This window comes from Corylus avellana, chromosome 7 (genome assembly GCF_965113065.1).
Source record: "Corylus avellana chromosome 7, dhCorAvel1.hap1.2, whole genome shotgun sequence".
NCBI lineage: Eukaryota > Viridiplantae > Streptophyta > Magnoliopsida > Fagales > Betulaceae > Corylus > Corylus avellana.
The window spans coordinates 4,054,699-4,080,037 of NC_142496.1; the positions used below are offsets into that span (position 1 = coordinate 4,054,699).

The 25,339-nt window shown below is 35.9% G+C and overlaps 1 protein-coding gene across 1 annotated transcript in view; it reads right to left on the reverse strand.

Moving 5' to 3' along the window:
* Positions 1 to 23,202, reverse strand: part of LOC132183605 (symplekin) — a 32,603-nt gene extending 9,401 nt beyond the window's left edge. The window contains exons 1-16 of the mRNA XM_059596959.2: positions 22,729 to 23,202; positions 22,490 to 22,649; positions 22,307 to 22,399; positions 21,126 to 21,228; positions 20,784 to 20,946; positions 8,496 to 8,670; positions 7,699 to 7,827; positions 7,023 to 7,613; positions 6,273 to 6,896; positions 5,409 to 5,477; positions 4,063 to 4,176; positions 3,704 to 3,949; positions 2,072 to 2,119; positions 1,770 to 1,916; positions 1,272 to 1,433; positions 1,113 to 1,175 (exon numbers count right to left, since the gene is read on the reverse strand). Coding sequence (XP_059452942.2) covers positions 1,113 to 1,175; positions 1,272 to 1,433; positions 1,770 to 1,916; positions 2,072 to 2,119; positions 3,704 to 3,949; positions 4,063 to 4,176; positions 5,409 to 5,477; positions 6,273 to 6,896; positions 7,023 to 7,613; positions 7,699 to 7,827; positions 8,496 to 8,670; positions 20,784 to 20,946; positions 21,126 to 21,228; positions 22,307 to 22,399; positions 22,490 to 22,649; positions 22,729 to 22,931 — 3,090 coding nt within the window. The 5' untranslated portion in view covers positions 22,932 to 23,202. The remainder of the gene's footprint in view (positions 1 to 1,112; positions 1,176 to 1,271; positions 1,434 to 1,769; positions 1,917 to 2,071; positions 2,120 to 3,703; positions 3,950 to 4,062; positions 4,177 to 5,408; positions 5,478 to 6,272; positions 6,897 to 7,022; positions 7,614 to 7,698; positions 7,828 to 8,495; positions 8,671 to 20,783; positions 20,947 to 21,125; positions 21,229 to 22,306; positions 22,400 to 22,489; positions 22,650 to 22,728) is intronic.
* Positions 23,203 to 25,339: the final 2,137 nt, after the last annotated feature.

A 25,339-nucleotide genomic window follows, 5' to 3' on the forward strand; every position in this document is an offset into this window, starting at 1 on the left:
GTATGGCGCACCAAGGCTCCTTCGAGAGTGGCTTTCTTTACTTGGACGGCGGTGTTAGAGAAGATCCTCACAATTGATAATCTCAGGAAAAGGAATATCATTGTGATCAATAGATGTTGCTTATGCAAAATTGATGGGGAGACTATTGATCATCTTTTCATTCATTGTGAGACTGCTCGTTCCTTATGGCAGGCCATATTCAGTCGTTTTGGGTTGTCTTGGGTAATGCCTAGCAAGGTGGCGGGCCTGCTTGCTTGTTGGTGGATGGGAGGCCGCTCTAGGAGTGCTGTTGTTTGGAAAATGATCCCTCTATGCATTATGTGGTGCCTTTGGTTTGAAAGGAACGAGAGATGCTTTGAGGATTCTGAGAGATCATTGGAGGAGCTCACGGCCTTCTTTTTCCATACACTTTACACATGGACAGCGGCTTGGCTTGCCCCTATAGTTATTAGCTATCCTGACTTTCTTGTTCTTTTTTCTTCTTCTAGCTAATTGTTTCCCTTGTATACCCCCTGTGTACTAGGGTTGCGCCCCTCTGCGCTTTTGATATATAAACATTACTTATCAAAAAAAAATATTCTTAGCACTTGGTATGATGACATAAACTAAATTGAAGGCCTAGAGCTTCACCCAAGACCATTTCCACACACATGCCCAGATACAAACATTTCAATCATGCAGAAATATAGCATTAATCTATAATTATCTGCTCATTTTGAGTTGGTTTACTTGGAGACCCAATTTAGACCAACCTGACTGGAAAAGGTCAGCCCAACAAAACTAGTCTGGAAGTTTTCCACAATTGGGTTAATTTTACTGGGTCATTAATTTGAACCAACTCAAGTTGCACCCAACCTATTTTCGATAGAGTTCTTTTTTTTTTCCTTTCTTTTCTTTTCCTTATTTTCCTGTTGATTGGCTCCCGCAACTTTTTTCGAGATAGTAGAGGCTATTACTGCAGAACTTTTCAGGAATAACATGTGAGGTTGCTACCCAGGCAACACATAATGCAGTACGTCAACTTTCATGGATTAGGTAGATGGCTCATATATGAAAGGACATGCTAACCTAACAACTACACAATGAAGAACATTGCAACCAACAAAAAATACCTGCTTTAGAGATTTTGGGGCTTGGCAGTAATTATTAAATACAAGTTGAAGAAGACTGGGTTTCTGCTTGGAAAGAAAACCCTTGTCAGTATTTCCCAAGAGATCAAGTGTTCAGAGCATATCTTCTAGTCATCAGTTATGGAGAAAACATAGGCAAACCTTTGTACATAAAGCAAAAAACAAAGAAATGAGTCGTTGAGCTTCAGCTAATGACATAGAAGTGTTCCGCACTAATGATTGTGCACTCCTACTGAACTCATTCTCAGAAGTCCTGGGCTCTGAAACCTGAGAACCACTAGTGGATGTTTCCTGGCTTTCAACCTGAAAAGAAATCCACATAGGATAAAAAATAAATAAAAAATCAATGGGTAAAACCATATGAAAGAATGCCCCTTTTTCTCATCCCCAGAATTTGTCGGAACCTCAAAAGGCAAACTGATTTTGGCTAAAGGTCAAATTTCTTTCTTGGGACCTAGAATTATATCAACCCCACAATCCACTCATTAGGTTCCAAGTACTTTAACAAGATTGATGGTGGAAATTTTCACATCAGTCAACCCTTCAGAGTTTAAACACATCATGTACCAGGAGGAAACAAGTAAAGTAAAAAATAATATATAATAAGGGGAAGGTATTGAAAGAATAACTGCTTGATACCTCCCCTTGGACTCTATGCTCGGTGGACACAGACTGTGAAAGTTCTATATCTGGAATATGCTGATCTACAGCAGCCACCAACATATTTGTTGCATATTGCTCAATAGTTTCGGATATGTAGCTAAGCTGATAGAGTTTGTTTGCCACCTATCCAACACCAAAAAAAAAAAAAAAAAAGGGAAAACCAACACATTATTAGCACAACATAGAAAACATCAAATAGGATTTTTCCATCCCCAAAGAAAGACAACTTCTTCATTTCAACTGACTCAAGGAGGTTATATGGTGCAAAGTTAAAATACCAGCCGGATTGCTCTGGCTCGGATCTCATCTTGAGGATGAACAGCACACTGCCAGATGAAAATAAATACCTTAGTAGAATGAATATATACACATAAAATCCATATTCACAAACAAAATACAAAATACAAAAAACAGATGCACACCCCAGCAATGGGACACTCTGTCGCATTTATTTTTCTTGGCCAAAATACCAGGACACTGGTAAAACTCTATATTTGTGATCCTCAAGAGCAACAGTATGGAAAAATTTTGATATCTTACCGTTTTGGGAAAAAGGGAAGGGTAAAAACACATTTTGTTTCTAATATTACAAAACAAGTCCATTATATGTGCATCATGTTGTTCAGCAAGACCATTGCACTGAATACATATTCAACACAATTCATGAGTAACATTTTTTTTTTATAAGTAAAAGCAATTTAGTAAAATGCATAAGAGGCGCAGCTCAAGTACACAGAAAGTACACAAGAGAAAACACCTAGCTAGCTAGCAGAAGAAAGAAGATCAAGAAAACATGAAAGTTAGAAATATTCAAGTCAAAAGCAGCTGCAAAGTTGAAAGCTTACACAAATAGGTTGGATGAATAGATTCTTCATAACCGGTGATAAACGGTCTTTAATATTTAACACAATCCACACGGAACATAAAAAGCAAAAATAAACATCATTTCCTTCACTTTCAATTTCTTTTTAACTTTTTGCCTCCCCACCCCCCCCCCCCCCCCACCACAAAAAAAAAAAAGAAGAGAAGGTAATGCTTAGAGAGAGAGAGAGAGATAGAGAGAGAAATCTAACCATATCTGAATACAAGTCAAAATTTTCTCTCTTTTTTTTTTTGGCTATATAATGGCAAGGAACAATACAAAAGAATGAAACGAAGTGAGAGGCCGCAGTTTAAGGATAAGAGATGAGTCGACCACACTGGCTTGACAGGGAAAAGCAAAACAAATTAGGATTTAGCCGAAAAAGAAGCAACACTATGGATATCATCACCCTCAACCTCAATGAAGGCAGAAGTTAATCCATGCCTTTCGTACTATCCTCTCCAGACCTCACCAGCAGGCTAGGGGGCACATTCAAGTATTGTTGCATCTTCTATGCCAATACCAAGGAAAACTCATTTGACACACTATTTTCACCTGGTCAGTATTTCAGATGATAGATTCAGATCCATTACTTATTGATACTGGAAAGTGAACATCACAACATCCAACACTTTAAGCTGTGCATAGAATCTTAGATCAGTAATCATGGTATGATTTAAAAAGCTTGATTCATTAATCAGCTAAGGCAAAGTTCTAGAGCATTTTGGAGATGCTAATTAATTTGCAATTTGACAGTCTGGCCAAAAAAAAAAAAAAATTGAATCTATCAAACAATCAAGATTGTCACATGGTCCTGAAGAATGGTTTTAAAACTAAATAATAACTTCTGCTATATATATCCTACACTTAAAAGAGAAAAATAAAATCTTTTTCCTGAAAGTCTCAGCATCCAAATAATATCTATATGTACAGGAGAACTCCTGACTGCAGACAAACATTATACACGGTACCATAACCGCAAATTAAATGCTTTGAGATGTTTACTCAGGAAAAAATAAAATGCTATGAGACGCTTATGTCAAGTTACCTTCAAAGCTATATCCAAGCAGGCTCGCCGATTAAGTGGGCGTCCCAAAATCAAAATCCAGACAGCACCAAGGCCCTGAGTAACACGCTCAACATCACGTACATCTTTCCCAAGGTGATCAGTAATATCAGCATAGCAGAGTTCATATAATAGTTTCAAGGCTGAGTCAGGCAAAAGTGGGACTTCACCAAAAAGTCTACTAAAAGACTTGTCTGAAGCTGGAAAAGAGTCCAGCAAAGATTTGGCCTTCATTAAAAAAGGATAAAATATATCTCATTGGCATGCAAATGGAAATGAACAACAGGATATTGAAAATTAGGTGATGAAAATAACGTTGAACCAGCTAAAAAGGTGCCTACCACTGCCAAGAGGAGCTTTTCATAAACAACAGCAGCAACCGAAGAGTTCTCCGCAGAATCCAAGATGATGAGAGTGTGCAGATGATACAAGACATGTAATACAAGCTCATGCCCCTGGAAACCAGTTCTCTAATATTAAATTTGTTTGAAAAATTAACCACTTAACAGACAAACATAAAGTTCAAACCATTAAAAATATACTCAGATTTTCCACTTAACCATTAAATTGACACCAAGAGCTCATGTGAACTAGAAAAACAAACTCAGCACTATACCCATAGGTCTGAACATTAAAAGTAGATGAAATGGAACAAAGCAACATGAATAGCACCAATAACTCTGGGTGCATCAAACACAAGCCATGCATTAGATAAGCAAACTTGAAAAGATGCAGTCAAGCCATGGATAATAGTACTTGCCAAGCACCTTGCAACAGAGCCATGGTAAGTACCTAATGGACCCACATATTATAAACCAAAGGTTGAGAACATATGAAGGCCCATGCAATCATCCAGTTAATATGAAGGCCTAGGTGGCAGAGAACCAAAACTACCAAATCGTTTCTTAGTCAGTCTACAAGTTTGGCTTCATCACCAGTAAACCACCTAACTTGTTAGGAATGTCAGCGAATTAATTGACCAGCAACTGCACCATATGCAAACTATTATGGAAATATATGCCACTGAATCACACGCTATAACATGCCCAATTTAAAAACATAAAGGGTCTGCAAAAGGCAGTCGTAAAAATTAGACCAGTCTAGAGATGATTTAGGGGAAAAATTTGCAACACCAACTTTAAGGTATAATTGACCAACCAAACTAAATGCATTTTGTGGAATACCGAAAGGGGTAAGAGGGAAACATAAGGGAGCTGCTGCTCAGAGAGCAGTGCCATTATGTTTGATTTGGTGCATTGATCGAGCATGAGTGTAGCTTCAAGGGGTACGTATATTTAGAGATCCCTCTTTCCCGGTTATTCATTAATCCAAAGTTTGACTCTTCACTTTATTTTCTCAAGTTCATTGATATCCTTAATCTGAGAAGTTAATTTCTGTTTCTTTTTCTTTTGGGAGGGGTCTTGTATAATGCACATATGCTTGGGCGTTGGCATTTCTCTTTTTTTTTCTTTTTTTTTTTCCCCATATACATGTTCATTGAAGCATTGCTATTAACTTTAGGAATAAGAAGAATTTTAAACAAAATGAACTGGATAGATAACATTTTTCTGGCCCATAAATAGCAGCAATCATACTAAACAACAATTACTCACAGACAAACCTCAGAGTCAGAACAGTCATCCAGGCAAAACAAAAAGAGAACCTGCAAGCTTAAAAATGGAGATACCTTTTGCCATTGATATTGCATGACAACATGATTTTTCAGCATTGTAACAACATCGTCATCGGTACCTATCTGTGAAAAAAAATATTACAGATTACAATTGTGTATTGAACATCAAATGAACGAAACATTAAACTATAATATAAAATAAAAAGCTTCATATATTGTTTACTCATTCAATAGAGTGTTTTACTACAATACTTATCAAAAAAAAAAAAAAAAAAAGGAGTGTTTTACTGCATGCTGAACAATGCTTTGACAGAGCATTTCAAGTGCAGTTGACTAAGCAAATGTCAGTTGGAACCAAAGAATCATAGAGGCATAAGACATGCTGGTTTAGCAAGCAATGTCCAGAACCACTTTTATCTTGATCAAACTTCCAATCAACACACAAAATTTACCAACTCAGCGAGCTAGTCTCTTCAACTGACATTTTCACCATTGATTACACTCTGGAATCCTGGACTTGAGTAACTTTCAATTTCATTAGTTCCCAATATTACTTGCTACAATAAGAAGGTTGTTTACAACTCAATGGACCTTGTTTACAACTTATGTCTCCAGTAGATGATGGAACTTTTCAGTTTTTAGAAGGTTCTCAATGTCTAGTATACTCATTACCAAGAGAAAGTGCATAGAGCTACACCAAACACAAAGTATGTATGCCTGTGTTGTTAGTGTGTGTCCTGTGTATAGAGCACATTAATTTTAGACATAATTCTTCCAGATATTCAATGACATTCTCAGGTACCAATGATGAACACAAGCTGTGGCATTTATAGAGTACATCCCACTGCTTGCTTGGTTTACAAATTTGGAACAAAAAAGTTAACTATTTGCATTAGAACAGTCAAAAAAGTTACCTACCTGAGCAACCAATCGAGCAAGTAATGCCATACACATGTGGCTACACTCAGTCCCACATGAATGCTTGTATGATTCAATAATTTGTTCAATCGCCAAATTTCTCACACTTCTTTCTTGTTCTTGGGTCAGCTCTACATATGATGGAAGCAGAGGTAAATCCTGACAGGTATCTTCAGATGCAGATGCGTTTGAAACAGTTGGAGAATTCTGATCAGATTCTAGAAAAGACAATTTATCAGCCCCATTTGCCACTACAACATCCGACAACTTCAATGCAACCGAGTCCTCATCAACTTTGTTAACAGGGGAAGGTGCAGGATCTGAAGGAGTATCCTCTGTGATTGGGTCAATTTCCTCGGTTTTATCCAGAACCTCCTTGTTGGGAGTTAGCTGATCAGTGCCAGAAACCAATGGACTTCCCAAAATCTTATCTTCACTTTTGATCTTGGGCATGAGAGATGTAGAAGGATTTTCAAGACTGGTTGTAACAGGAAGTGAAATAGGTTTACTCATAGAAATACTAGGGTCCAACTCAGATTGCACAGCTCCAATGTCCTCCACAACAGGAATAGAAGGTGCCCCAACTGGGGCTACTACACGCCGTGGATCCAGCCGACGGGGATCCTGGAAACGTTACAAGGAGTTCATTTTAAGGTATCTAAAAATTTTTAATTTGTAAGGGATTAAAACAAATTCAACAGTTGCAATAGACACAAACATGAATAACAACTAAAAGCTGGTGAAGTTTACCCTGCGCAGATCACGTTTAGAATCAGCAGGGAGATTATTGATCGGAGGTGTATCAGACAATGATGAACTAGTTGCATTAGTTGAAGAAAGAGGTGCTTGTGCACTGACATCCGGAGATTCCTCAAAATTGGTTGGAGCAGAGATTGAAACAACCTGGGCTGGGCTAGTTACAGAACCTATTTGCCGGGTTACTGGCGAGTTCCCAAGCCTTGTTAAAGGTGGAAGCGTCTTAGGCAAGTGCTTCATATTTGTTATGACAATATCAGCCAGCAGGTCAGGATGGATTTTTGAAATAAGGATTTCAAGTGATTCAGCACCTCTTTCACCTTCAGCAAGCAAAGCACCTATCATGGCAATCATTTGTTCCACAGGAGTCAATTGACCATGCAGTACGGGAGATACTCCATTAAGAAGAGAAGAATCCTGCCCAGCATCATTTACTTGAACTGGCAAAGCCAACTGGTCAGAACCATAACGGATCCGCTTGGAACCCACCTCATGACCATTAGCTAGCTCTTCATTATCGAAAGGCAAAGACCTTTTTTTTAACAGATCACTTGATACAGGCAGCTGGCTTGATAATTGATCATCCTAACGAGAAATATAAAAATCAGTCAGTAGATTGCCAATAAATAACAAATTGCTACAATGTTATATACAGTTGCTCTGTAATTACCTTGCCCAAGCGAGCATCACGTGAAGCACGCTCACTATTTTTAATTATTTTATCAACTTGCCTGATAACCTGATCAGCAGCATCCCCAGCATTCATAGCCCGGAGGGCCCTAAGCAATCTATCTCTCGACTGAAAATGAAATAGAAGACCAAACTTGTCAGGCAAGACCAGGTGAACAACAGCAAAATTTTGGGGCTTTTGCATTTAATCATATCAGAAATTATGGGCCTCACCATTTCTTTCCTTTACTAGCATGCCACGTCTACAAAGAGCACAAGAAACATAACTTTCTTTCTTTTTCCCATTTTTGATCTTCTTGCTACTAAACAAATACTTATTATCTATTAAGATGAAAATGAAAAGATCCACCCACTAAATAAAAGTCCAGACACACAAAAAAAGCCTAGGGAACTTTTGGAGTCAAATTTAAGTATGGTATATTCTGCTCTACTGTCCGCATATTGATAGGAAATGTTCTACTAGTAGAAATAGAAGGGCCAATCTAAAATTTCACATCACTACAAGATACATCATAAGTGTTCCAGTAGCTAAGAAAGAATTGAACTGAAAATTTGAAAGCCACATTTAGCAACAGAAGCTACTTCAATATTCCTACAAACAGTAACAAGAAATAAAGTTTATTTCTAAAAGCATCAGCGACTCCAAATTGTAAATTTACAATAACTCAGTTAATTTAAAGCTCAACCATCAACAATGAATAGGAACAGAAAATCCATAGTTAAAGAACTTGTGCAAAGGGAACTAAAAGAAGAATGAAAAATGTAAAAATTACTTACCTCTATGATGGCTGGATAAGTACACCTCAGGAATCCCAAAAATGCAGTTCTTAAGGAATACTGGATACTGGCAGCATGACATCCTTTGACCGTCTCAAAGTTTAGATCAAAATCAAGCAGAGCAGAAAAAACTGTACTATAGTGGACTGGCCTCTTCCTTGCTATGGCTGCAAGACTGGGAAAACAAACAGAGTTTCAGATTTATATACAAATTAAATAAAAGAAATAAAAATGCATCCAATACCAATAATGGCAAGGAAGAAAAGTGCAACCAAGATTTCAAGCAAAACTAAGGCCAACGGGTAAATGATAACACAAACTACAGCAAGAGAAAAAAAACAACTATATATAGACACATTTTCAGATTCAAGCACCATGAGATGAAGCACGTGTGCACCAGTTGAACAACAAAAATAAGGGCCAAGTGGCAACACAAACAATAAAGGAATCAACAAAATATATTCAGATCCAAGCTCCCTGAGATGAAAAATCAATTTTCGATACACATAAAATCAATGTGTGTGCTCATGCACATTTGCAAACTGACACTTGACAATATGAAGTAACACAACCTGCAGGAATCCACCAAAGTAAAAATGAAGTGTCACCTCAATACTACAGAATGACTATCAAAAGATCAGCTACCTCAAGTTCACCTATCAGAGAGTTTTAAGAACCTCTAGAATGGTTTTAAATAGAATTTGATTCAAATACATAATTCACTTAATTTGTATGTCAGGTATTCTGCAAACTCTGGGCTTCTGACTTGTGACAGCCAAAAGTTCCACACATTACAACTTCTTCAAGCAAACATCTCATGGTACATTCAATTGTGTAAGCTATTCAGCAAGGCGACATGGATAAGAATGTCCAACAAGGCAACCTCAAGACGAGATGAACTGTGAGATGAGTTGCATAACATGTAAGAGTACCGGAAATGGGAAAATAAGCTATATTAAGAGTGCCCTTGTTACAACACCTAATAAGGCATCCCAACGACTTTAAAAGTCATTTAATGCTTTTTAGGATCAGATGCTAACTCCTATCTCACTGCCCAAGTTTTACGGAAAAAAATAATCAATGGCAATTGAAAAGGCCATGTATGCCGAAAATTGAAAAAGAGATAATGCACTAATGTCCATGTAAGAGGTATACATTTCATAGAGAAAAAATAGCAAACTAATTTCAACAGCAGCAAGGTTGCTCTAGTGAAGTCCAAATGGTAGATAATTGAGTTCTAATAGAATTTAAGGCTAGATAATGAACTAGAAATCATGAAACAAAACAAGCACCAATGGTGCACCTTCTTGCTTTTTACACCTCGAATCAGGAGTAGTACACTCAAACTACTTTCTAACTTTTCTTTATTGTAACTTGCGGGGGGGAAAAAAAAGCAAAAGAGGCCAAACACTTATTTTATGGTTTGATTATGCTTTCTAGCCATCAAAATTATTATTCCTTTTACTTATCAAAAAAAAATTATGCTTTTCTCTTGTTTTGCCTTATTAGTAATGACTTTTTCTGTCCAGTCAACCTAGTATACACCTAAAATGTCTAAAAAGTGGTTATATTTTGTTTATTTTGTTCTCTTCTTCAATATCTTAAATTTTATAAAAACCCAAAGGCTCAAGTGTTATGACATGAGCTTCATGCATCACCTTGCACGAGTAAAATGCATTATACTAAAATCATACTTGAAATACACATACAAAATTGGGTCAACACAATTGTTTGTAAGACCCCAAAACCAAAACAAATGCAAACTGCAGATAATAAAAGAAAAAAAAAAAAAAATGGTCGTCAAGAAAGTCACAATACTCAAGCAGGGTACAAACGAAATCACATAATTCCATGCAAACCAAAGTAAAAAACTTATTTCATTGGAAAAGAATACTTGAGTTAAAAAGTTGTACAGCCCTTCATGAACAAAGGCGAACTAAAAGAGTGACAACCCCACCACACAACCCTCAACAACCAATCTTTAGGTTCATTTCCAATCATAAGGAAGGAAATCATGGTATTGTATAATATGGATCTCCACAGACATTGGTGAGTTCCTTTACCACATTGCCATCTCAACCACTATCCTAAAAGCCATACTTTTCATCACAAAGAACAATGCAACTACACAGGAAATCTCCACAACAATTCACCAATCAAAGCTTTGTTCAACAAGGCCACACTTACCAACCAAAGATTAAGCACAATTTATGATAACACATGTAGGGTAGCTGTAATTTGATTTGTGATCAAAAGTTCTTTAAGTTACATGCCACAGAAGGCTTATTTCTCATCTAGAAGGCAACTCTTCATTAGGTACAATAAGAATTTAGCAATTTTATTTAATCTCTTCCTCCACCTTGGTGAAGGTCTCTTACAGACAAATTAAGTTATGTCAAAAAGCATACAAGATACTCATTTAAAGTTCCAATGCGTTATAAAACCATAGGCAAGCATCTCTATAAATAGAATAAGAAACCATTGAGAGACTGAAGTAATACACAGCAACTACGGATCACTTAATTAGTTCTTAAATTTTCAGGAAAAAAATTAAGAGCCATTAGGTATTGATTGAGTATAACAGATTATTTCACCAATATTTACAGAACAAGGGGAAAAAATGAAAGAAACGAGATGATTACTTCACATAGAGCTTGAAATGGCCATAAGTATATCGAATAAAATAATATTCGCAGTTTCAACTTAAAAAGATGAGCTTATCATCGCCATCATCATTCTCATAGTGACTCCCACCACCACCACCATCACCTTCGACTTGACACTATCATTGACACACATGGCCACCACCACCTCCACCGGTAACTTTGAATTCTCATCCCCAACACCACCAACTTTTCAACATGACTCCATATTCAATATCAATAATTCAAAAGGGAAAGAATTTCCATAATACAGCCAATTTCCAAAGTTTTAAACTAATAGATCCAGTTCTCCAAATAAGGCATCTATTAGAGCTTCAAAAGATCCATTCCGATTCCTGCACCGAACACAGTCTACCTTAAAAGGTCAAATCGCTGCTTAGTGCATTAGGTATTCTACACAAGTCATTAATTCATGTACAAGCCACCATGATCTCTATAGGACGTGGTTGGGAAGAATTTCCTCAATATTGGGCACAAAGAAACCGGGAAAATAGCAGTGGTTACATAGATGATTCTCAATCAACAAGGGAAAATGTAATATGTGTTTATGACCCTATAGGTCAAAAAGTATCTTGTGTGGCTACTTTACCACAAAGGGGAGTAATGGAATACATGATTGAGGAGCTAATCATACACTAAAATTATACCCTAAGTAGTCTCCAGCCACATGCTGAATGTATTCATAACCATAAATTGCTAACTATTCCAATGGCATCAACCAAGATATTATGTAAATTTGTATTTCTTGAGAGTTATTTAGAAGACATGATTGTGTCCTCATAGAGCCATGCCACCAATCACACATTTGTCGCCCAACAAGAACCAACAAACCACTCCAAGTAATATCTTCAAAACTAACTGAATCTTTTTTTTTTATTAGTAAAGTTAAGTAACTGAATCTCAAAGAGCTGAGAGTACAAATTTCAATTTGTTCCTACATGTGAGAACTGAATGAGCAATCTACAACTGTTCCCTCATCAAAATATGGCTACTTGGGAAGGCCCAGCCCTTAATGCTACAATGATTCAGTTACAAAGCACGCTTTTGGTGCAAGGTTAGTCTAGCCTACAACACATTTTTCCCCCACAAATATGGAAAATAGAAATGACCATTGCTAATCTAAACTAAGCAACATAATGTTTGAGTAAGCCTTCATAAAGTCACAACAAGCAAGATTAGTTAAGTTGCTGACATAGAAAAGACGGCATTGACCGATGAGTAAAGTAACCCCATATCCATGTAGTGCACCAAATGAGAACAAAATAAAATATGGTAACCAGTGCAGCGAATTCATTTATAATATTGACATGAAACTATGCCACAGCTAAGGGAACTGGCGTTGCATCATAACTATGGCAAGGACATAGTTATGCATCTAATTCATTGCAAGTTACCAGTGTTGCATCCATGAACAAGACCAACTCAACTTTGAATCCACTGTTTAGCTGACACATTCCTGAAGAATATCTCCCCTATTCTAGGGCTCACCGCAAGTTCACAACACCAGCAGTCTCCAATACTTCCTGGCTCTTCAACTTCTTGTAACTGCACAAAACTGTTGTTACGTTCCATTTCATCAAAATTAGGGATCCTTGATGAAGCACCACAGACTATACTTTAGCATAGAGTGCTCTATAAAATCTTTCCACATTGTCATCAGAAGGATTGATCACTTCTGAGTCTATGATCCTTTAACCATAACAACTTCAACACTATCTTCATTAAAATCACTACAAGGCTCACTCAAACTACTGAGATGAGTATGACCTTCCTATAAATTGGCCCATCTTCTACAACCATGTGAGTAGAAATGGAAATTAAAGATGAATCGACTATTGCTAATCTAGGCTAATCAACAGAATGTTTATCTGCAAATGGAAATAGGCCTATTGTTTATAAATTAAAAATGAGTTAGAGAAAATGTGTTTTCTGGATGATGTCAAGATGTGTCAGCAGATGTAGCTCATCTAGTGGGCAAAACTGACACTACTGCTACATAGAATATTATGAGGCCATGTATTATTACTAGCAAGAAAGAACAATATGAGTACCACAAATTGACAAGAATACATCTTTAATCAACTTAGATTTTTATCTTAATTTTATCTGAAAGCAACAAAAAAAAAAAAACAAAACAAAACAAATATGGAGAATAGACAATGAACAGGTGCACTGCACCCATATTCCAAACAGAATGCCCTCATTTTCAGTTAAAGAATAAAGTATTAACCAAATATGCTTCCATTTCCAAACAAGACTATCTCCCAGCAAGACTCCATTGCCAATGCCCATTCACTGTTATATATTTTTTTATAAGTAATTCAATCTCAATAAAAGCACAAAGAGGCACAACCCTATTATAAAAATAAGTATAGAAGAGAAATCCCTTATTATAGAGGAACCAGGAACAAAAATTCCAAGAACTCATAAGAACTGGCAATGGGCAAACTATTGAACGCTGCTATCCATGTGTAGAGTAATTGGAGCAACATATTTCTCAACTCTAACATTCAAGCCTCTCTTCAACACTCCTTGCATTATGATCTCTCTAAATACACTACATTAGACACAAAGGACCCAACCTCTAAACTTCCAGAGCATTTCGATTTTCCATTTCCCTTCTAAACATAACCCAAACAACTAGAAAAGTGAATTCTATAATACTCTTGTAATTGCACAATGAAGATGAAGGTAATCAATAGACTCCCCACTTTTCTTGCACATACAGTACTAATCTACCACAATGACATTCCTCTTCCTCAAGTTAACAAAAGTCAAGATTTTTCCTAAAACCGCCGTCCACAAAGAATGCTACTCTCGATGGAGCCTTAACTTTTTAAATACTCTTCCAAGGAAAAGAAGAACTTACATGTATGATAACACATCGTAGCAAGACTTCACATCAAACTTTTTCCTTTTACAAGGAATCCAGCAAATTTTGTCCTCATTTCCTAGCCTTACATGAGAATACAACCCCTCACAGAAATAAGAGACCACTTCTACCTCCCAATCATGCACGAGCCTAGTAAATAATACTAAATAAATCTGGATAAGAAATCTTCAAAGGTTGTTCCCTGCACCATAAATCATGCCAAAATGATCTTCCATCACCCCATCGCCTATAGGAATTATCTTTGATTTAGACAAATTAATATTCAGCCCTGAATCCGCTTCAAAACATAAGAAGAGACTGCAAACGACGAAGATGATCACCAATAACCTCACAAAAGATCAAAGTATCATCTACAAACAATAAATACGACACTATAAACTCTTCATTATTCCTCAACCCCACCAAAAATCTCAATAAGAGTCTCATGTCTACTGTAGTAGACATCATACTACTCAATACCTCCATAACAACCACAAACAATAATGGAGACAATGGATCCCCATGTCTTAATCCACGTAAGATGCTAAAAACCCAAAAGGAGAACCATTAATGAGAATGGAACACCGCACCGTAAAAATACAATGTGCTATCCAATCTCGCCATCTCTCCCCAAAGCCACATCTCTTCAACAAATATAATAGAAACTCCCAATTAACATAATCATATGACTTCTCCAAAACCAATTTACACAACACTCCGGGTTCCCCAAATTTGATCTGACTATCCAAACATTCATTAGCCACCATAACAAAATCTAGAATTTGTCCACCTCTAATAAATGCATTATGTGAATTTAAAACAATCTTCCCCAGCACTGATTTTCAAACAGTTCGCCAAGACTTTAGAAAACATTTTGTACACACTACCCACTAAACTAATAGAATAGAAATCCTTAATCTCCGCCCCAGCTTTCTTAGGGATGAGGGACACAAAAGTAGATTAAAGCTCTTCTCAAACTTCCCTTGGCAATGAAACTCCTTAAAAACCTCCATGATGTCTTATGTCAATATCTCCCAACACTTCTGGAAGAAAGCCATAGAAAATCTGTCAGGTCCCCGGGCCTTATCACCATTGAACTCTCGTACCACTCCCAACACTTCACTCTCCTCAAAGTCTCTTTCCAACCAAGTTCTCTCCTCTGCATCAATAGATATGAATGATAGTCCGTCCAATTTTGGTCACCAATTATACTGTTCAAAATACAATTTTTTGTAGAAATGCAAGAAAATTTCCCTTTATTTCTAAAGAATCAAAAGACATAGTCCCGTAAACAGCTAAGGAGTCCACCAAGTTGTTTCTACGCATGTTTGCCACTTGATGGAAGAATTTGGTACTTTTATCGCCCTCTCTCAACCAAAGTGCCCTTGACTTCTACATCCAACTTACTTCTTCAAGAAGGATCATGCTCTCCAACTCTCTAGAAATATCATCCTGCTTTAACCTTTCATCTTCAATTAAAGATCTTCCTTTTTCAATCATATCCAACTCACGAATACCATCCACCATCTTCTTCTTCCGCTAACCCTGAAAATGATAGGACACCCACCATGATTTCACCTGCTCCACAAAACCTTCTGACTTCAGCCACATAGTCTTAAACTTAAAATACCTACTACCCCTGCTCACACCATCATCCAACATCAAAGGAAAGTGATCCAACAGAAGTCTAGGAAAACGTCTTTGAAATACATTCAAAAAATGTTCTTCCCAATCCAGAGATAGAAAGAACCTATCAACTCTAGACCATGCCCAAAAATCACGATTATTAGAGCAAGTAAAATTTCCCCTTACCAGTGGAATGTCCAAGAGCCCTGAACAAAAAATGAAATCCAAAAAATCCAACATCGGTTGGGATCGCCTGATCTTTCACAACGATACCGGACTACATTAAAATCACCTTTAATACACTACCATACCTCCCACCAACTCAATCCAAAGACATTTTCTTTCACGTCATCATTAGGACCATACACCTGCAAATGCCCATCCAAAATTCCCAATAATACTTTTAAAAGAACACACTACCACAAAACTTCTCACACACACTTCAACCTTCTCTACCACCCGCCTATTCCACATTAACAAAATACCTCTTGAGGCCCCTCTCGAACCCAAATATGAGCAGTCCACATGTTGACATCGCCACAAACTATGAATCACCTCCCTATAAATAAACTCCATTTTCGTCTCTTATAAACAAACGATATTTGCCTTCCAATCTTTGAAAAGACCTCTAATCCTCAACCTTTCTCCTTTTCATTCAGGCCCATGAGACAATCTTGGGAATAAACCCATCCCCTTCCCTTTCACTCTATTTGAGTGACCTCCCTTAATATCATAATTTTCTGAACACACCAATCTCGTAAATTCACGGTTACCTCTATTACCTGACTTCAAACTCAAATCCAAAACACTACCCACGCCATTTTGGTTTCAACTAGCTTCAATCGCAGCGAACAAAGCCAACAACTGATCCTCAAAACCTTCACATGAAAGCCCCACAACATGACAAAAACTTTTTAACCTCTCAAAGTGTAACTTAATAAGTATTATAAAGAAACTTTAGATGACGATAATAGCTAATGACCATGACACAACGACAGCAACAACAAAAATACAAACTGTGAATAAAAAAAAAACACACACACACACAACTATTGCTTGGCATGATAAACAAATAAACAGAGAAATTAGCCAACCAAATTTAATAAAAATGAGAAAGCTTAGAAGCACCAAGCAAGACCTGATTCGCAAAAGACATCTAAGTGAAAGAAGTCCAGCTAAAAGGTAATCTACAAGTATATTTTCAATCCAACCACGATGAAATTATTTCTCACTGGTACATAACCAAACCAACCAGGCCTTCTAGCAATCTTATGATCTCTTTAGCAATTGAGAATTCAAATATCCATTCTATGCACATAGAACAACTGAAGACCATATTAACTCCAACCAAGACAAAGCATCACCACAAAAGTACAACCATTCACTTTCAAACTCATCATGGCTTTACAAATACTTCTAAAATGTAGTTTGGAAGTGAAGGGTTGTACCTTCAAACTTGCCATAGCTTTACCGGCACTTTTCAGCAGGTATATGTGGGCAGTGTTAAAGTTCCAAAATTTCAATCACATTTTTACCATTTCAAACATCCTCAAAAAAGACATTGATATCCATAATTAAACAATTCATATTTGTTCAAAATTTATAAGAACTTGATATTTTAAATGTTTAAACTGTTCTCACAGTCCTCAATCATTTCCGAAATTTTTTTTTTTTTTAGTGATAACAATCTATACCATTATTTAAAGCTGCAAATCAAGCACATGCACATGATCCATGCAAAACATCCATGATCCATCTATAGAAACTTATAAAAGAAAGGGTCAATAGCTGCAGATCATCAAACAAAACACACTAAATTCCATCTCATCTTATAAAACTTAGTGCATGATTCAAAACATGATTCCAATCACGAATCCTGTGCATCACATTTTTTCTTGCTATTTTCAGTTTCTTATCTCTCTTTTTATGATTAAATATCAGTGGCTTCCATTCAAACAACAAGCATAGGCTGTGGATCAAAATGAATTTTTCTTAAAAAACAATATTGAGAATAAGGCTTGGTTAACGAGAAGATATCATTGAGAAACGGCTATGACAGTGATAATCATGATAATAAATTTTGATGTAAAAGAAAACAGAACAGTTATGTAACTACTTTTGTCAAAGAAGAAATTCCAACCTAAGTTATGATTTCATACAGATACCAATATTGAGCCTTCACACATCAGGCATTTGACTATGTGAAAGAACTAATGAGAGCCAATCCAAGTGAATGAACAACTTCTACAAATAATTCTGGAATCGCTTGCCTCTAAATTTGCTCAAATGCATAATCCTTATGGAAATGAATCTGGATCAAAACCATTGGATGAATAAGTCTTATTGTTACTTCAGTGTCTTTCATTCTGCAGATATCAACTGCTTGTTATATGGACTTAAAAGGCTGCTATTTAAAATTGTTTCAGAGATGATGAGAAGATTCCATCAAGGCCAAGTTGACGGCATACACGATGCAATCTAATTCCAAGGAACCAGGATTGTATCACCTATCTGGCAAATAAATGAAATAGGAGATGACAACTCATTTTATTTTGACCTAATAACCAAACAGGTTAAGTGTCATTTTCTTTTTTTTTTTATTATTAGCAAGTTACAAACACACCAATGTGTCTTAGAAAAAAAAACCTCACGCTTCACCTCATTCTTAATAGGAAAAGTGCTATTTGAGCCTAGCTCATTGGCCAAACAGGTGTAGTGTCATTACTGCTTATTGTTTTAAAAAATGCATGTGTTATTTGTAAACCATATAATTAATCAAGTATTGTGATCAAAATAAAAGGTGAGATAGAAAATTGGGAAACATAACAAAGAAAAAGAGCTAAAATTGGGGTCATCCCCAAATAAAAAGAAATTTTGATTATTAGAGGTATTAAGTGTGCATCAAATGTAATAAGATAATCAATACATTTTCAAATAGCTCACACATTGTCAGCTGTATGCAAATACAGCATTAAAACTCAAACAATGTTAAAGTAAATGGTCTTTCTAACAGTTTACAAAGCATAAACTGCGTCGCTTGACCACCATATTCCCTCAGCACACGAGAAGACCATTTTTATCCATGAGTTATCCATTCCTATCACTGCCAATGATGCTCCACTGTACCCAAACAATGTGCAGTCTAACATTGTCTAGCCCTGTAACTCCCATAATCTGAACCACCAATGCAGCAGTATCCAATGCCATTTAACTCCTCATAAGAGAGCTGGTCAGCATGCTGCATGCTGCATGCTGCAATAATATCACAAACAAGCAGTTGAACTTGCCCTACAACCTGTTTCCAAGCTTCAGTTATCCCTCCATAATTTTCAAGATAGTAAAAATGCGGCAAAATGAAGTCTACCACCTATATGTTAAAGTTTAAGGTCTTCACTCTCTGAAGATATTTAATGGTATAAGTAATTGTAAAGACATGATGACATCATGTAAAAATGAAATAAAATATTTATGCTGCACAGAGTACTAGAACTGCTAGAGACAAGCTACCTTTCTGCTTGGGAGGAAGAAGGAAAATTAACTACCAAGGTATTATACATCATGGACTTGAAATAAATAAAGGGGAATAAAACACGCAATGGGGCTGCAAATAAGCTTCTGAGTCCATTGAAAGAAAAGAAAAATAAGGGGATATCCAATTATATCAAGTTCAATCTAAGAAACATCATCATGATAAGCAATTACACATATATTGCTTCATGAGGCAACACTTCCATCTTATATCCATATTTGGCATATATTGGAACAAATACTGTGTGCATGTGTGAAGCATTGAAATTTAATAATGATAAATCAATATATGCATATCCATGTCCCCATGAACCTGCCTTTAGGCATACCAATATATACTTTCATGCTGTATATTCATAACACTGGCACAGATATATCAATAGACACAAATATTTACTTATGCATCAAACACTCAATGTCCAGAATGGAATCAGCATATTAGTATCTCATTAAAATCTTTTAAATGATTTTACGAGTTTGGCATTACATATGCAGAAGAGCCATTTGGAATTTCTAGGCCCATGTGCATGTGCACATGTGAGTGTGGGAGTGTGTGTTTCTCTGTGTGTGTGTGTGTGTGCATGTGTGTGCGTGTGAGAGAGAGAGAGAGAGGGAGAGAGCTATTAAAAATGCTTCATGGTTCTGTGATTCCCTTGTGTTTTTTATGGCTTTCTACTCATTCCTCTCTTCTCTATTGAAAGTTACATACTATGTATGAAAACTTTTGTGGTGCAAATTGATGGTTGGTCATCGTTGTTATGTCTCTCAACTTTCCAGAATTTATAAGACTACATAGAATGCTATATCAATTGCTACCGACAAGAGCTTCTCCCATGGACTAGAAAACCACACCATTCAAACAACACCCCTTGCATCTTTCAAGGAAAGATCCACATCAAAAGCCCTCCAATAACCAAACAGGAGCCATTCAGGTTCATTGAAAAGAAACAATCAACATGAAACCTAAGAGTTCCACAAGCTAGCACCTACAGCGAGGATAACTGACCATATAAACAGAAGCTCATTCAACTTAATCCAAAAGAAAACAATCGCAACAGAGTTCCAAATGCTAGAAACCACACTCAAGATAACTGATGGTTACCTTCCCCCAAAACAATAAAGGAACCTATTCCTAAGTTGTTGATAGTTGGAAAGATTGTATTTAATAGTTTATTAAAGCAGTCAGACGACTTTAAATATCATATTTGTTCTGACATATATCCTATACTGACTCATTAGTTAAACAAATGCCACAATACAACAGATTCTCTGGGCACAGTTAGATTTAACATGTACGAAATCCATTAGACAATATATGAGAAACCATTTATATGACCATGGTTCATTTGAATGGAATCTACCCATATCACAACCTGCTTAGTTGCCAACATCTTTTTTCTTTAACAAGATTCACACCACACACCATGACAAATAAAAAATATATATAAAACATAACAAAACAAAACGAAACAAAAAAGAACCAGATGTATTCAAAGGAAATGTTTGGGCCTGTAGGAGTGTCATGAGAAAATGGAAGATTACACAAAAATGCAAAAATAAAAGTGAGATAACATTTTGAGTACCATCATGAAATCTCACCAGTTAATAACAGTTATTGTCAATGAACCAGGGAGGCCATTGGTCAAAGGCAACAAATTTAGTAGATTGGCAAGAGTTCTGTTTGCTTCTGACATAAGCATAACTGGGTCCAGAACAGGGTGACCACCAACCAGCCACGACATATTAAAAGCCCGCCTATTTGCTGTTGTAAAGAACCAAATCAATAGCCAAACAAAATAATGGCTGAATAAGTCAAAACTCAAATTCCTGAAAGAAAACTGGCCAAGGATTCAGAAGATAAAGTAAAACGCAACCATATGAAACCTAAACCACATCATTCTCAGTAAAACAATTAAAACCTTGAAAGTCAATATGCATTACCTTCTGTGACAGGCTTTTCCAACTCATCAGTGTCAGACGTAAAAAGTAAAACATACGTTTCCAAAAATTTCAAAGCCAGCAACTTTGTCCCGACAGAGCCAGGCTACAACATCAAGTTAATACTATTTTCAGGTTAGATAAATGTTGCAAATATTTAACAGCTACAAAATATAATTTATTTAGAACACAACACTTTTTTTTTTTTTGATAAGTAATTTAGAACACAACACTTAGTTCTTATGGAAAAACAAAATGCATTGATCTCACCGACAGTATCATAAATGATGCAGAAAGAAAATGGAAATGCAAGTGGAAGTGGAATCGCAAGTAAATTTTGCGCCAAAAATTTCAACTGAAACCATTAAACTTCGGCCACGACCTAAACAGTCAAATATCACCTTTCTGATAAGAGACATTAAGCAAATATAGCAACAAATTTGTAATGATCACATAAAATGCATTTTTGAAATCCAACAGGAACACGAAAACTTTATAATATGAATGCAGTAACACTTCTAGTAACAATTATTAACTGTAATGTGTAGCAAAAGAAGACGTGATCAAAAAAAATGTGTAGCAAAAGAAGATAAAGCTAAAGAAGAGACACGTGGACCCCCATCTATTTAGCAACCCCACCCAGCACACGCACCTACCCTGCACATCTTGTCCAGGCCACAGCCTCAACAACCACCAGACCAATTTAGTGCACCGCTTAATGAATATAAGCACTGCCACTTAAAGTACATGAAGCTCTTTTACTTAAAAAACAACCAACAAATTTCCTTAATAGAGCACCACAGTTCATGTCATGATCTGCCACTACACAACAAATATTGCATCAGTTGTCCCCAATCATAAATTAAACTGAATAACCTTAACAGCAAAGAAAACACCTAAAATATGCCAATCTCTTGAAGAAGCTACAAAAGTGTTCACTTTGCTGAGCTTTTTACACAACCGTTTAACCATTCAGAAGATGTTGTTTGTCTAACCCTTTATTGAATTTATGCAATTTATAATGGAGATATTAACTTTCTTATTGCTAAGTATTGCATCATCAATGTAAGATATACCATGATAAGTTTATGCTGTAACTAGGGAAAAACATAAAAGATAAGCTTTACAAACTTATTTGCATTTATTGTAGAAGCTAAAGGGACGAGTCAACATGATCTACACACCTCCAATGCAATGGCAAAGACCGCGTCTTTGAACTTAACCATCCACGTCCAAAGCTCTTCAAGCCACCTCTCAACTTTACCACGCCGGAGAAACTACAATTTTCCAGAATGAGCATGAGTAGTTGAATTGGGATAAGTAGGAGAAAGAAAAGGGAATCCAACTGGGAAATGCGTGTGCTTTACCTGCAATGCCAACTCCTCCATAACACGGCAAAAGAAATTCGTGCCACTAACAATACATTGCTTCGCAACAATGGAGTCGCCATCTCTTACAAGTGCCACTAACACAGACAAAAGCACCGAAGAAAGCTCCATTGCTTTCAACCCAACCTCTTCAACCACCCTATCAATCACATCAAATAAGATAAAACCAGAGAGAGAACGAAGGGAAAAGCGATAGAATATAGAGTTTTGGAACTCACTCCACGAGCAGTTTGCGGACGAGGCTTTCGGGAGAGGACTGGAGCTCGACCAAGTAAGGGAAAAGCTCGGCTGCCAAGGACGGCTCTACGGACAATAGAATGTCTCTCGCCTGCTTCAAAGAAGACATCTTAACCGCCAAGTCGCCGTGGTTGTTGGCGGCGGCGAGGAGCGCGAGCGCCTGGTCTCTGGGAGCTCCGGCCATGCCTTACCACCCAAGAATTCACGGTGATTGTCCAGTTAGGGTTATAATTTTGGTTGATTAGGGTTTTGAAATGGGAGGGAGGGAGATAGAAAAATCGAATCAGTAATTCAGCGATGTGCTTCTCAATTGGGGACCGACTTTATATGATCGCCTCACGTATGTGGATGTAATCGTCACAGGTTGGAAATTAGAAAAAAAAAATCGTCACAGGTTGGAGTTGGATTCTAACATGCACGAATTCCTGATTAGGGTTCAGTTGAAAACGAAGGAACGGTGCCGGTTTGTCTTAAAATCTAGGCCGTTCCTTCGGTTTATCTTTTAATAAGTCATAAACTCCGAATTTATCAGTCCACGACTCCACAATTGACAGTGATGCTGGGTACTTAAATTACTTTGATATGATAAATTGAAAAATATTTTTTTATTTAAGGTATATATTTAAAAAGTATTTTTGTGTTTTAAACTATTTATTAATAATTTAAAAAAATTTATAATTTTTATTTTAAAATAAAAGGTTAATAAAAGAGTCAACCCATATCATTTTTTTTTTTTTTTTTTGGTTAAATAAGAAGAAATCTACCTAAATTTGAATCCATTTAAACATTTGAATATGTAGAATAGAATAGGTGTTCCATTAAGAAAATGAAAAGCTATTACGAGGAACCGAGAATGGTGGAATATTTGTCATTGTCTTTTCTAGCAACATTTTAGTGACTGACATAATAAATACTACATAAATTGGTACATCATAACTTATAATAAAAGTTGTAATCCTTAACTAACAACGCTCTAAATTGATACCAAACAATTAGGAGTGTTCAAACAGTTATAACCGTCGGTTATTGGCTATAACCACAACCGATTTGGGCCGCGCGGCTATAACTGCTTTTTTTTTTTAATAGGCTTTTGGGCTTTTTAAGTGTTTTGGGCCTTCAATTTGCTTTCTTTTTTTTTTTTCTTTTTTTTTTTAAAGGGTTTAAAGCCAAAATGTTCCAAAAAAGATGAAAAAAAAAAACATGGCCAAATAAATTATAGCCTAAAAACATGGCTAAAAAAAACATAGCCCAAATCCATTAATCCAAATTCAAATGAAAAAATTAAAAAGACAAATCCCAAATCTCAATACATATTACAAAATACAAACTAAATGGAAGCAAATCAAATATAAATATAATAAATATTTAATATATATTTATATTATTATATATAAATAAAGGCGGTTATCGATTATAACTGTCTTTCCCTACCCCTAAAACCGTTAACCACAACCGCCCTAATCGATTAGTGGTTTGTGGTTATAATCGGTTATTGGTTGGCGGGTCAGTTCTTGAACACCCCTACAAACAATGTTATATGTAGTTAAATAAATGAACAAAAAAATGTTAATATTTATATATTATTTATATATGTAGTTAAATAAATGAACAAAAAATGTTAATATTTATATATTATATATGATATAAAGTTTAGTAATTTTAGGACTATTCCAATGTTGTATTAAATAAACAATTAAAAATTAAAAAAAAAATCTAAAAATTATGATTTTAAAAATAGCAATTCTTATTCGTGTTGTATAAGACTCGGGCCTCCAAAAGGAATGTTATGGGCTTATGAGCTATGGGTGTACAAGCAGTTGCAATGATTCTCGATCTTATAACCGCAACCACAACTTATTTAGGCGATTATTTGTTTTTAAATAACCACCGACCATAACGGTAAGGTTGGTTAAAATGTTAATAAACTCAAATATTAAAATGACCAAATTAATCTGAAAAAAACATTTTTCCTATTATCAAAGGTCAAACATGTACCCATTTGGCAAAACTCACTTTTTTTCTCTTATTTTTATTTTAGAAAAGAAGCTAAACTTATTTATTCACATTACCAAACAACTTTCTATATATTTTTTTTTCTCACAAAAATTTTGAAACTTGAGTTCACCTTTACATTATATCAATTAATTCTTACTTTTTTTCTTTTTTGGGGAAACTTCACTTTGGCCCCCTGAACTTCCACTCGATTTTACAAACCCTTCCTAAACTTCTAAATCTTTCATTTTGAACCCCTGAACTTTCAATTACTCTCAATGTAGACCCCTCCGTCATATTTTAAACGTTACATGACGTTTATACTCCGAGCTTTTGTATAAAATTTCAACTTTCAAAACGTTTTTTTTATTTTTTAAAAAAATGAAAATCAAAGACATTTTGTGTAGCGCCGCAAAATTTTCAAAGTTATTTAAATAGATTATTTTGATAATGATGTTATTTTAATATCAATTTTAGTCATTGATTTTAATTCTTGGGAAAATTATGGTGTTACAGATAATGGTAATTGGTGAAATAATAGGATAGTAAATAGTAGAAAAAATTGTATTGGTAGGTAGAATAATAAGAGAAGGTAGAGTA